The sequence below is a fragment of the Myotis brandtii genome, unplaced genomic scaffold, assembly GCF_000412655.1.
Source record: "Myotis brandtii unplaced genomic scaffold, ASM41265v1 scaffold30, whole genome shotgun sequence".
NCBI classification, from domain to species: Eukaryota; Metazoa; Chordata; class Mammalia; order Chiroptera; family Vespertilionidae; genus Myotis; species Myotis brandtii.
The window spans coordinates 1,714,001-1,726,727 of NW_005361458.1; the positions used below are offsets into that span (position 1 = coordinate 1,714,001).

The following is a 12,727-nucleotide window of genomic DNA, read 5'->3' on the forward strand; positions in this document are numbered from 1 at the left end:
GCGCCCCAACCCCCCCCCGCCACGGGCCCTGCTCTGTGCCTGATAGGGGGGAGCTCCCCAATCTCCTGACTGCCCTGCGGCTCTGTGTGTGACAGGGTGCGGCACCCCAACCCCCCCTCCACGGGCCCTGCTCTGTGTGTGACAGGGTGCAGCGCCCCAACCCCCTGATCTGCCCTGCTCTGTGTGTGACAGGGTACGGAGCCCCAACCTCCCTGATGGGCCCTGCTCTGTGAGTGACAGGGGGCAGCGCCCCAACCCCCTGATCGGCCCTGCTCTTTGCGTGACAGGGGGTGGCGCCGCAACCTCCCCATCGACCCTGCCTTGAGTGTGACAGGGGGTGGTGCCCCAACCCCCCAATCGGCCCTACCCTGAGCGTGACTGAGGGTGGCATTGCAACCTCCCGATCCGCCCTGCTCTGTGCATGACGGGGCGGCGCCCCAACTCCCCAATCGGCCCTGCTCTGAGCCTGACCAGGGGCTGCACTTAGGGATTGGGCCTGCCCTCTGCCACCCGGGAGCAGGCCTACGCCAGCAGGTCGTTATCTCCCGAGGGGTCCCAGACTGCGAGAGGGCACAGGCTGGGCTGGGGGACCCCCCCTCCCCCGTCCCCCGAGTGCACAAATTTTTGTGCACCGGGCCTCTAGTATATATATAAAAGCCCAGCGACCGGAACAGCAGAATGACCAGAACAACCTGTGGCTATGATGCACACTGCGGCAGCCAACCAGCCTGATCGGGTCCCTGATCCGCACCTGCCCCCTCCGGCCGGCCAGGCCCCCAATCGGCCTCCAACACCTCCAACCTGCCACATCTCCTTCCCCGGGTTGGCCTGATCTGATCGGCCCCGATTAGGGTGGGCCAGCCAGACCCCACCCGTGCACAAATTCATGCACCGGGCCTCTAGTAATAATTATAAACATATATGTACCTAATAAACACAGGACCAAAATACATGAAGCAAAAATGACAGAAATGAAAAGAGAAATGGACAACTCAATTACAATAGTTGAAGACTTCAATAGCCTACACTGATGATTAATTTTATGTGGAAACCTGGAGGGTGTTTTTGTATATGATGACCATTTAAACTGGTGAATCTGAGTAAGCAGAATGTCCTCCATAATATAAGTGGGCCTCATCCAATGAGTTGAAGGCCTGAAGAGAACAAAAAGACCAGCCTCCATGAACAAGAAATTTTCCTTCAGTCTTTATCTGCATCATCAACTCTCCTGAGTCTCAAATGGGCCAGTCTACACTGCAGGTATGAACTTAACAGTCACCATAATTAAGTAATAAAATGTTTTTTAAATAATTATCTTTTTTTTTAAGAGTTCAGGTAGAGGAGAGCTTTTTTATTTATTTATTTTTTTAAGCCCCAAGAATCAAGATGACTAATTAAGGAACCATTTACCAGAAAGCTGGGCTTCCCACTCATCCATGTTCAGAAGAGCTAACTGTAGTATTTTCCTACAACAAATGGCTGAGGACTACTTTCAAAACAACCATTTTCCTAATAACAGTTATCAGTAGGTTTAGAAAGCTACTGGTCCAAATTCATAAGCCAAAGGGCCACTATATAAATGTCTGAACATAGACATTTTTTATGACAAGAAAAGCAAAAAAGAAGGGCAATTAGAAATTCCGGGGTAAAATATGTTTTCCAGGAATACAAATATTACACAGACTTAAGTGTAGCACAATTTGGGTAACTAATTGACTATAAAGATGATAGTGATATTAGAAATATTCTTTTTGACAGATATAAATTGAATGGCACATTTTCCCTTCTCATCAGATCCAAGCATATTACATGGTTCTTTAGGAAATAAATATTTACATAATTATAAATTTACTAGAGGCCCGGTGCATGAATTCGTGCACAGGTGGCATTCCTCAGCCTGGCTGGTGACCAAGGCCTATCGGGGGGCCAATCGGCCAGAGGGAGGGACCCTGGGAGGTTGGCTTGCCAGCTCCCCAATCGGGGCCTATGGGGGGGGGCCAGCCAAAGGGTGTAGGGATCGCAGGAGGTTAGCCAGCCATGATGGAAGGGACCATGGGAGGCTGGCCAGCCAGCAGGGGTGGGAAGCCACGGGAGGTTGGCCAGCCGTTCTCCTGATCAGGACCCATGGGGGGGCAGCCAAGAGGAGGGGCCGCGGGAGGTTGGCTGTGGGAGTGCACTGACCACCAGGAGGCAGCTCCTAAGTTGAGCATCTGCCCTCTGGTGGTCAGTGCACATCATAGCAACTGGTCAACAGGTAATTCTGGTCATTTGGTTGTAAAGGTCGCTTAGTCTTTTATATTTATAGATAAATGCCACTTACAGGTTTCCAATTTCAAAGTCAACTCAAATTCCAATATCTCATAGTATAATCTATGAACTACAACAACAGAATTACCTGGAAAGCTTATTTAAAAAAAAAACAACTCCTAAATCTCATCTCTAGAGATTCAGTAGATCAGGGAAAGTCTCAGAGATCTACATTTAGGTAAATTCTCTAATATCTTATTCACAGTTAACTGTTACAGTAAATTTTGAGAATCTTTACTGTAAAGCAGTAACTCCAAAATTTTTCATTACATATCTATCTTATCAGCAAAAGGCTTTTGAGTGCCTACTCCCAATATATGTACATTTATTTATAAATTGTACATCATATATATATATATATATATATATACACACACTCTTTAATTGAAACATTAATGGAAACACTCCTTTGTAGTTCTTAACTAAGAGGGCATTCCACTGCACCATTGCTGATGTCATCTATGATGTCATGAGGGTGGCAGCCCACAGACAGGGTAGCCCAGAATTCTCAAATAAAGATTGTGTATTGTGTATTTTATATGAGAGGCCCGGTGCATGAAATTTGTGCACAGGGGCTAGGAGGTTCCTCAGCCCGGCCTGTGCCCTCTCCCAATCCAGGATCCCTCGGGGGACGTCCGACTGCCGGTTTAGAGGTTAGAGAAAAACCTTGTGAGAGAAAAACAAAACAGAGGCCAATCCAGCGAGGGTGAGTTCTGAGGAGCTCTGAGGAATTTCCTCCTTGAAGATTCGCCAGGCCAGGGAAGAGGGGAGGAAGGAGTGAATGAGTGTGTGTGTCTGTCAGAGAGAGAGAGAGAGAAAGAGAGAGAGAGAGAGAGAGAGAGAGAGAGAGAGACCCCAAAGACTCCAGACTCTTGTTTTAAAGCACAAAACTTTGCTTTCCCCACGTTTATCGCATGTTTAAACAGAAACCATCGTGTACTTCAAGCAACATGTGTTAGGGAAGGAGAATGCAGCCTTAAAGCAAAGGGTGGGGTGTCAGAAGTGAGTAACTCCTCTGGTACCCCCAGCTGAAGCTCCTCTGGGGCCTGCCTCTTTTCAAATCCACATTTATCTCTTGGCACGTAGGAGGTTAGGGAGCGCAGAATTATCCTGGGAGGGGAAGGTTAGGGGGACTGCACCTGTGGTATTCGCCCCAAGTTTCATTTCCTCACCCTCCTGGGTCGCTTTCCACCCCAACACTGATCCAGTTAATGGGGTCGGAGGTCTGCAGCTGGACACTTCCAGGCGGAGAGCGTGCTGGGGGCCAGGTGGTCCAGTTCCGAGGCCCCTACGTCCACGCCCCACCCCTGCCAGCTTCCCGCCTACCGGCAGCGGCTCAGGGTGTTCCGCCCTGCTGTGCACCAGACTCAATCCGAGTGGGTGTGGGGAGAGATTGGGCGACTCCACGGCAGGCGGCTCCGTGGCCAGCGCCTTTGAATTGAGTGCCACTGGGGGGAAAAGAAAAGCCTCCCCAGAAAGACGTTTTTCAAAAGCTTTCCTTCCCCCAGCTGCCAGCAGCTAGCCCCAGCCCCCGCCCACACCCGCCTTGACCTGGCGCCACCCCCATCCACCGCCACCCACCCTCGGTTCCCCACCTGCCAGCCGGGAGGTTGGCCAGCAGGCCCCGATCAGGTGATCAGGATGGTCAGTGTGCATCATAGTGACCAGTCATTCTGGTCATTCTGCCATAAGGGTCACTGGGCTTTTATATAGATAGATGAAAAATAGTAATATTAAATGATGAGAACAATGACCTAAAATATTTAATATTTGCTTCTGTCACAACCAAGAGTAAAGTGAAAATTAAAGAATAGCTTTGGAAAGTTAAAACATATAACAAATTAGCAAGTTTAAAAATATATAAAAATAAAAAAGAGGAAGATAAAGAAAGAATAACAGAAATGACAACTGAAGTGCCAAGAATATATCTCCTCAAAGGCTTATTCTGCTAAAAAAAACTGAGCGGGCAGAGTGATCACATTTTATCTCAAGGATGATTGAGGAAGTTACAAGGGTATGTTAACAAAAGACTTTATTCTGATTATCATAAGAGAAATCTGATTGATGAATTAGACATACAAGCAACAGGAGGAGAAACTGATTACACTATTTTAAGAGCTCACAATAATCAAGGACAGTGAAATTAAACATTGATATATATCACAGATTTTAAAAAGTTGAATGCCAGCAATAGTCGAATGATCCCAGGGCAAGTGACTCCAAATGTAAATGCAGTTCAAATTATCAAAAATAATATTCAGGTTACATAATCATGACTCCAATAAAGAAAAAGAAAAATGCATCCATATGCTTAGCTTCTCATTTAGGAAATGTAATGGAATTCATTTAATAGGAAAGCAAGTTTTTAATTGCTCTGCTAAGTGTCATGGGAGTACTGTATATCAAATGTTTGATAAGGAGTACCTAACATCACTCTGTTGTTTCTAATGACCAAGTAGAGGCCTAATAATCTACAGTTGAATAACGGCATCTCACACTGGATAATATAGTGTTAAGTGAAATCCCTCAACCTATTCCAGAATACTTACTACACTCTGGCAAGGTCATCCCAGGCTTTAAAGTAAATACTGCAATTATCTTAGGGGAAAATGGAGCATGACTAGGAAGATGCCAACAAGAGCAATCTAAGAGTAAGAAGCCAAACAACAGGGACTTCTCCAATTTTTAAAGTTGAGCTGTAATAGCTCATATCTCTCTCTCTCTCTCTCTCTCTCTCTCTCTCTCACACACACACACACACACACACACAGTTTACCCCTTTCTTGCAAACTTCCCAAATATGTCAGAATATGAGCAAGAGATATGGCTTACTTATCTGTACTACCTGGTGAACTGGCATCCCTTGAAATAAATCCAATACTTTTATCATCTGGAAATCAAATACATCTCTTTCAGTTAGCGATTTTCAACTGGTGTGCTATAAGAATTTTGAAAACATGCATTACCTGACTAGTCAGAGGCACTGACCTCTTTTCCCTTAGATTTTCAAATAAAAGATGACAACAGCCAACACAATGATAGCCATCTGGTGTGAATGAATCAAAATTATATTTTTTGACAGATGGGCAAAAAATATATTTTTTGGTGTGCCGCAGAAGTTTAGTAATTAGTTTATGTGTGCCATGAGATGAAAAAGGTTGAAAATTGCCACTTTAGGGGATTAACACCAAGTTCTAATTTTCATAATGAAGAAAAACAAATTCAACAAACGAAATACTCATGAAAAAATGACTCGGGCACTTACCTTTCTACAATCAAACTGACTGTTTGTGTGATATCTGGGTTTGTCACCTGGAGACGTTTCCACAAAGACCATACAAATTCTTTATCAGCCTTAAAAAAAAAGAAGACATTTTAAATGCATTGCTTTGTAGCTGTAACAGAGAAGACAATACACTACATAAAGTTAAAAATGAAAACACCATATTACTTGATTACTAGTACTATAACTATAAAATAGATTCTTAAAAAATATAGCGGGTAGCTTTATTTTAAAAAGTTCTTGTACTGATAACCCATATACACTTACACTATTTCTACCCTTCACATTTTAGAGTATAAACACTGAAATGCTGACTATCAAGGTAAATTTGATCTAAAAGGAAATGGCCCTCTAGCTATTGCTCCCTTTTCAGCAAAATTCCTTGAAAGAGCCCCTTCTGTCTCCATTTCTTTAATTCCCATTTACTCTATAACCTCCTCCAGTCAGATTTCCCTTCTCACTATTATGCTAAAATAATTTCTAAAGGTCATCTATATACCCAAATCCAAATGGACAATAAACAGTTTCAGTCCATAAGGCCTTGATCAGTTGTTATCAACTGTTGACTGCTAGGAATCACTTTTGGGGAGTTTGTGTTTTCTTTACATAGTGATGCTCTAGAGATTCTGATTTAATTTGTTTCAGGTAAGGTTCAAGTATTTTTTAAAAAATCCTGAGGTAATTCTGTGCACACAATTTTGAGAACCACAGCTCTAGGTGAACTCATTCAATCCCATGGTTTTACATATCAACTCTACACTGATGACTCCCACATTTCTCTTCCTAGCTGTCTCCTCTACCCATATCTTGAATCTCCAACTGCCTAACAATTCTACTTGAATGCCTAATAGGTATCCCAAATTTAACTTACCCAAAATAAAATGTTTGATTTCCTACCCTTTCCAAAACCTACACCTCTGTGTCTCAGAAAATGACACCATCTACTCATTTGTTCAAAGGCTTAGGATTCAATCTGAGTTGCTCTCTTTTCCCCACATTTCATAACCAAACCATCAGTAAATCCTATTGGCCTTAGCTACAAAATATATCCCAATTCTAATCACTTCTCAACTCTTCCATAACTATCACCCTTGTCCAAGTCAAGTCCATCTCTTGCCCAGCTCTCCACAATGGTCCCCGCCTGGCCTTTTAACAAGTCAAAATCCTCCAATTGATCCCTGTCAATTAGGAAAAGAATCCAAACTCTTTACCAAGACTACAAGACCCCCCATTATCTGGCCCCACATACACCTGTCCAACCTCATCTATCACTCTTTCCCTTGTTCACACTGCCTTTTTTGCTCCACCTGTACCAGAGCCTTTGTACATGTACTATCCACCAGATCTTCATGTAGATTATTCCTTCACTTCATTCAGGTCTTGGCTTAAATGTCACCTCTTCAGGAAGACTTCCCTAATTATACTTATAGCCACCAAAACTGGTAAGTCTCTGGTAACCCCTTGACCTGTTTAATTTTTTTTTTTCACAGCACATTTTAAAATACTATTTTTGATTGTTTGTTCATGTTTACTTGTGTGGCAGATATCACTTATCTGTAGCTCTTTCTATCATCCATTATCCCTTTCTTATTAGTTACAGAAAACATTTTAGCTCTTTGCTGCCCAATTAAAAGACAGGCCTCTCTTGCCTGTAAGCTATGTGACTATGCTCTGCCAATAAAATATAAGAAGTGTTGTTGGAAATTTTAAAATTAGTTTTATGTCTACCAATTGTGTTAGAAATATTTTTTTCCAGTATCTTATTGTTTAACTACCTTTGGGGAGAAAAGGTATTTATTTATTTCATATATTCAAATTTATCCATCAATTACATTATAGCTTGTGGATTTTATGTACCAATTAGAAGCCCTTCTCTACTCCAATATTAGAAATATATTTACCTATATTTACTTCTAAAATTTTATGTTTTCATTTTTTAATACTCTAATGTTTTATCTATTCTGTGTTGTTTTTCTTTAAAGACTTCTGACAGCCTGAATACTAGAGAGTACTATAACAATCCTTATAAATCATGCATTATTTTATCCATTTAAAGGTAAGAATTCAACATTTGGGCTAAAGACAAGAAATGTCAATACAGGGTGTGCAAAAGTAGGTTTGCAGTTTTAAGTATGCAAAAATAGTTTATTCTTGTATTATTTATTAACTAGAGGCCCAATGCACGAAATTCGTGTAAGGGGCTTGGCCCATCACAGCCCTGGCTGCCTTGTGGCCCACCCACTGGTCCTTCCAGAAGGTCATCCGGAAGGTCATTCCGGAAGGTTATTCTGCCATCAGGTCTAATTAGCATATTAGCTCTTTATTATATAGGATTATTGTATTATTTGCCATACAAACTGTAAGCCTACTTTTGCCCACTCCATATATAAACATGTCATAACCTACTCAAAAAGCAATGAAGATATGGAAAAAGTAAGCTAATACAACATTATGTGCTTTAATATCCCTATTTTTAAAAGGTATGTTGATGACATTATAAAATCTCTTGAAACCAATGTTAGCTATAAATATATCTTCTAGCTTGCTTCCAAACAAATTAGCAAAGATTGACATGTATTTTAATCTCAACTAAAGTACTAAGCCAGAAATAAAAATAAAAATGTAAAAAAAAATGTTTTCAACATTTATAAAATAACTGGGTTACTTCAGCTTAAAAAAGTATGACTTACTAATAAAGGACTTCGATCTAGCAGTGAAAGTGACCTAAGGAATCTATAAATATCTGTTGAGAAAATATTTACACTTTAATTTATACTTTTTTCTTTTTGTTGTTGTTATGGTTAGTAGTTATTTTACATCTCTCCTTCAATCCCCAACAAAGAGAAAATAACAATAAATTCTCCTTAAGCTGTTTATATCATAGAGTCCAGAGAAAAAAGCCTCCTTCTGAGGAAAAGAATCCTGTAAAAACACTCTATTGTTTACAGTTTATACCCAGAAATCATTTTGGGAAGTACTTCCTAATTTCCAAATTTCTTTATTTTAAAATTTCATTATTAATTTTTCTTTTATTTATGGTCAGTAACAGTATGCAGATTTTCTTTTTTACCTAAAAATACTCAAATACATAAGTGATACCTAGTTTGAAAGAAAAAGTTCTTTTATGAGCAATAAAATGCTATGAATGGATGTGGGAATAGTCTATGTATTAGTTTTTATGAGTGCCTCAGTTATTTAAATAGTATATCATCTTCAATGTGGATTATACTTCTAGTTGCTAAAAAGACTTCCTTTCATATACAAAAAGAAATAAAGGCTCCAGAAAACACAAAACTAGTTTTCAAACTGTTCCAGACATTATTAAAACAAGAAAACTAACCACTGCCAATAACATTGTCTTTATGTTTTCCTATATTTCACTTCCTTAGAACACTTAAATATTTTCTTTAAAAAAAACACAAACCTTTAAAAATTACTCATAAAATTATTATTACTACAGAACTTCTACACAGAATCAAATAATTAAATTTTAAAATCCTTCTCACAGTTTATTAAACTCAGCCTATGAATGAGTTGACCAAATGCTAGGAGACTTGAGCCTAAATTATCTTAGCAGTGGATTAGCTTTGACTTTCACTTATCAGCTAGCATGGAAATACATATCCACTTTACATATACAAACACCCAAAATTGTCTTTTTTACTGGGTTCCTAATCTACCAGCCCCCAGTTCAGTGTCTAACAACATAATAGGCCACCAATTGACCTGTACTGAAGGAACGAATTCAACAAACATATGAAATATATTTCCCATATTTAAACAAAAAATGGAAGGAGTTTAATTACAAAGTATAGTACAAAGTATCCACTCAATAAATTATGAAAATTAACTGCATGAAAATATTCACCTCCCAGAATAAAGATACTATCAATGATAAGGATTCTAATTATTTAATACAGTATGTTCTCAATTTTTTTTTCTTTTTGAGTGACTGGACAGCAGAGCTAAATGTATAACAAAAAAATAAAATAACTGGCTGAGTTCTCTGGTCATATACTCTTAATTCCAATATTTGATGCTTCTTGAAAGTTAGTTTCATCATTAAAGTTGAAGTAGTGAATATATATTTCATTTAAATGCCCTAAATAATTTTCACCTGAAATTGGTTTACAGCTTTTTGCTACTAAAAAAGGAACTAAGCTTTGATATATACATACACATACATATATATATGTTACACATACTTTTTCTCATCTGATACTACAAAAGGAATAATAAATGTGCACATACATGTACCCACATCATCCTTTGTCACAAATAGCACATATTCTTGAATAATCAAAATATGGTGAAGTTAGGTTCTAAACAATGGACAAAGCATCAATGTCATGGACTTAAAATTAGCCTTTGGAGCATCATTGAACATTCCTTTGGAAAAAGCTACATTTGGAAGCTCATGTCCTATCCTTAATAAACCCAAGACAGACAGCTTTTCTCCCATCTTGTAATTAATCATGTTTTCTTAAACTAAGCATTATGCGTATGTTGCTTGCTAATCTGAGACCATATGAAAAAACTTTAATTAAATATACAATCACATAGAGTAGGATAAGATGTTCATATTCAAAGAAACACTTGGAACTGAGATTGTTTTCTATTACATGCTTATTCTGAGTCATTCCCATAGAGGGGAGATATGGAATCACTCAAACTTCTTATTTCTCTAAGTACATATAATTAAATTCCTGTAAGTTAAATGGGGGTGGGGGGGGGACAACTAACCTAAATGAAGCTACTACTTATGACCAGAGACTAATTATCAAATTTCTTTTTCCCAAACTGTACATTTGACCCATTACTAGGTTGTGAAATGAATTTAAATCTGAGATCTGAGCTGCATTTTCTTAAATAACAGAATTTAAAAGAAAATATCAGTTAATAACATAATAAATATTCTTTCTGAAATTATGTGTGTCTGTATGATGTGTATACGTACTAGGTTGAGATGTAAAATGAATGTCCTATTTTGGAAATTGTAATTTTGTAAAGATTTGAAAAAATATAGGGTTAATACTATATATCCTTGGGTAGTGTGATTTCTAGCTGAATAAGTGGAAGAACAAGCAAAAAAAATATGTAAAAGTGAATGTTTAATTCCTTAAATACTTGTTTACAAAACAAGTGGGAGTTCGACTTCCCCTGTTTCCCCAAGAGCAGGAGTATGGTTTGACTGAAGTTTTATGATATTCGGGAAACTAGCAATCTTGTCTCACATTACTGGAATGCCTATGATCATCTAAGTGTCAATATTACAAAAATCTCAGGTACCACTGCTCTAAGCTAATTATGACCATCTCTATTCTTACATCTGCCTAGAATACTTCATTCATCTTCCTAGTCCCTTATATGTCCAAGATCACAAAGGCCAACACCCTGTTTGAAGCCAATTTTTTAAAGACTGTAACAGTGGACGTATTTAGGGCAGTGGTTCTCAACCTTGGCTGCACATTAGAATCACCTGGGAATCTTTTTAAAATCCTGATTAACGGAATGAGGCCCAGAAATCAGGATTTTAAAAAGATTGCCAGGTGATTCTAATGTGCAGCCAAGGTTGAGAACCACTGATTTAGGGGAAGAGGTCAGTCACAGGGCTGTTTCCAACAGATTTTCTAAATCAAATCAATCATAAAAAGTAACTATCTTAGCTCCTTAGCCACTAGCGGTGGTTCTCAACCTTCTGGCCCTTTAAATACAGTTCCTCATGTTGTGACCCCCAACCATAAAATTATTTTCGTTGCTACTTCATAACTGTAATGTTGCTACTGTTATGAATCGTAATGTAAATATCTGATATGCAGGATGGTCTTAGGCGACCCCTCTGAAAGTTAGACCCCCAAAGGGGTCGTGACCCACAGGTTGAGAACCGCTGCAAGGGCATAACTCTGGGAAATATAGAATGAGGGCTCTGGAGGCAAGTGTAGAAGATATGGGCACATAGTACCTTAGGGCCCCAGAGTAACAAGGGTTACAATGAAACAATGGTTTCCTATTTGTAAACTACCCAAGGGTGAGAGGTGCAGAGGGCACCATGCTGTACTTCTCTAGCATCTTTTCTTAATCTCTTCCGTCCTTATCCACTGAAGAATAGAAAATGGTAAAATAAAAAAGGAGGCAGCCACCTAATACCCACCCACTTGTTTAAACAAAAGGCATATACAATTTCAACGAGCGTGTCCTGTTTTTACAGCCCTGACTCAATCAGCAAGGACCTACAAAAGGGGCAAAATCATCCAACAGCACAAACTCTGAATTTCATGGATTTTTATTCCTTTCCAGTGGTTCTCAACCTTCTGGCCCTTTAAATACAGTTCCTCATGTTGTGACCCAACCATAAAATTATTTTCGTTGCTACTTCATAACTGTAACGTTGCTACTGTTATGAATCGTAATGTAAATATCTGATATGCAGGATGGTCTTAGGCGACCCCTGTGAAATGGTCGTTCGACCGCCAAAGGGGTCGCGACCCACAGGTTGAGAACCGCTGATTAGCTGATTCCACTCCTAAAGACACCTTGGTGTTTTGCAGCTCCCGATTGGTTCTGTCTCGAAGACAGTGATCCAAAGACCTACGATGGAGTGAACCCCAACATTGAATGACCCAACCCTGTCTAAAGGCCCTGCTAGCAGCCAGCGAGTGTGGTCCGGATGCAGCATTAAAAGGGCCATCAACTCTCTCTGCACATGATCCAGCCACCTCTGGTGCACACACAGTCTGCACATTACGGGAACGCCATGTGCACGCCGCTGACCTAGGAAATGACATTAGACTCTAATAATTGGAGTGAAACTTCCCGCTCGAGGACCGTGGGCCTCCTGCGGCGGGTTCCTAAGGATCAAGCATCACCCACTGTGTGTGCAAGTTCCCGGCCCAAGGCGCCCTCAAAGTTATGGGTCTGTGTTTCCAACTTAAGTTGACTGACAAGGGAAGGTGTGGTTCTGAACATTAAAAACAGGCTCCTCCCTCGGTGCATTTGACTTGAACGAGTGTTTAAACTTTCCTGCTCCGCATTTCAACGCGTGCCCTGCACGCCGCGCCCGCGGCACCCAGAGCCTCTGCAGTTTGGCGGAGACTAGGCTTGGGGAGGAGGTGCGGGGAGGGCGTGACTGCCGGTCCA

At 40.2% G+C, this 12,727-nt stretch overlaps 1 protein-coding gene across 1 annotated transcript in view; it reads right to left on the reverse strand.

The window, feature by feature from the left end:
- The window catches only part of CNTLN (centlein, centrosomal protein), a 263,928-nt gene extending 254,630 nt beyond the window's left edge, over nt 1-9,298 (reverse strand). The window contains exons 1-3 of the mRNA XM_014542362.1: nt 9,271-9,298; nt 8,281-8,333; nt 5,573-5,661 (exon numbers count right to left, since the gene is read on the reverse strand). Coding sequence (XP_014397848.1) covers nt 5,573-5,661; nt 8,281-8,333; nt 9,271-9,298 — 170 coding nt within the window. The remainder of the gene's footprint in view (nt 1-5,572; nt 5,662-8,280; nt 8,334-9,270) is intronic.
- Between the last annotated feature and the right edge of the window lie 3,429 nt (nt 9,299-12,727).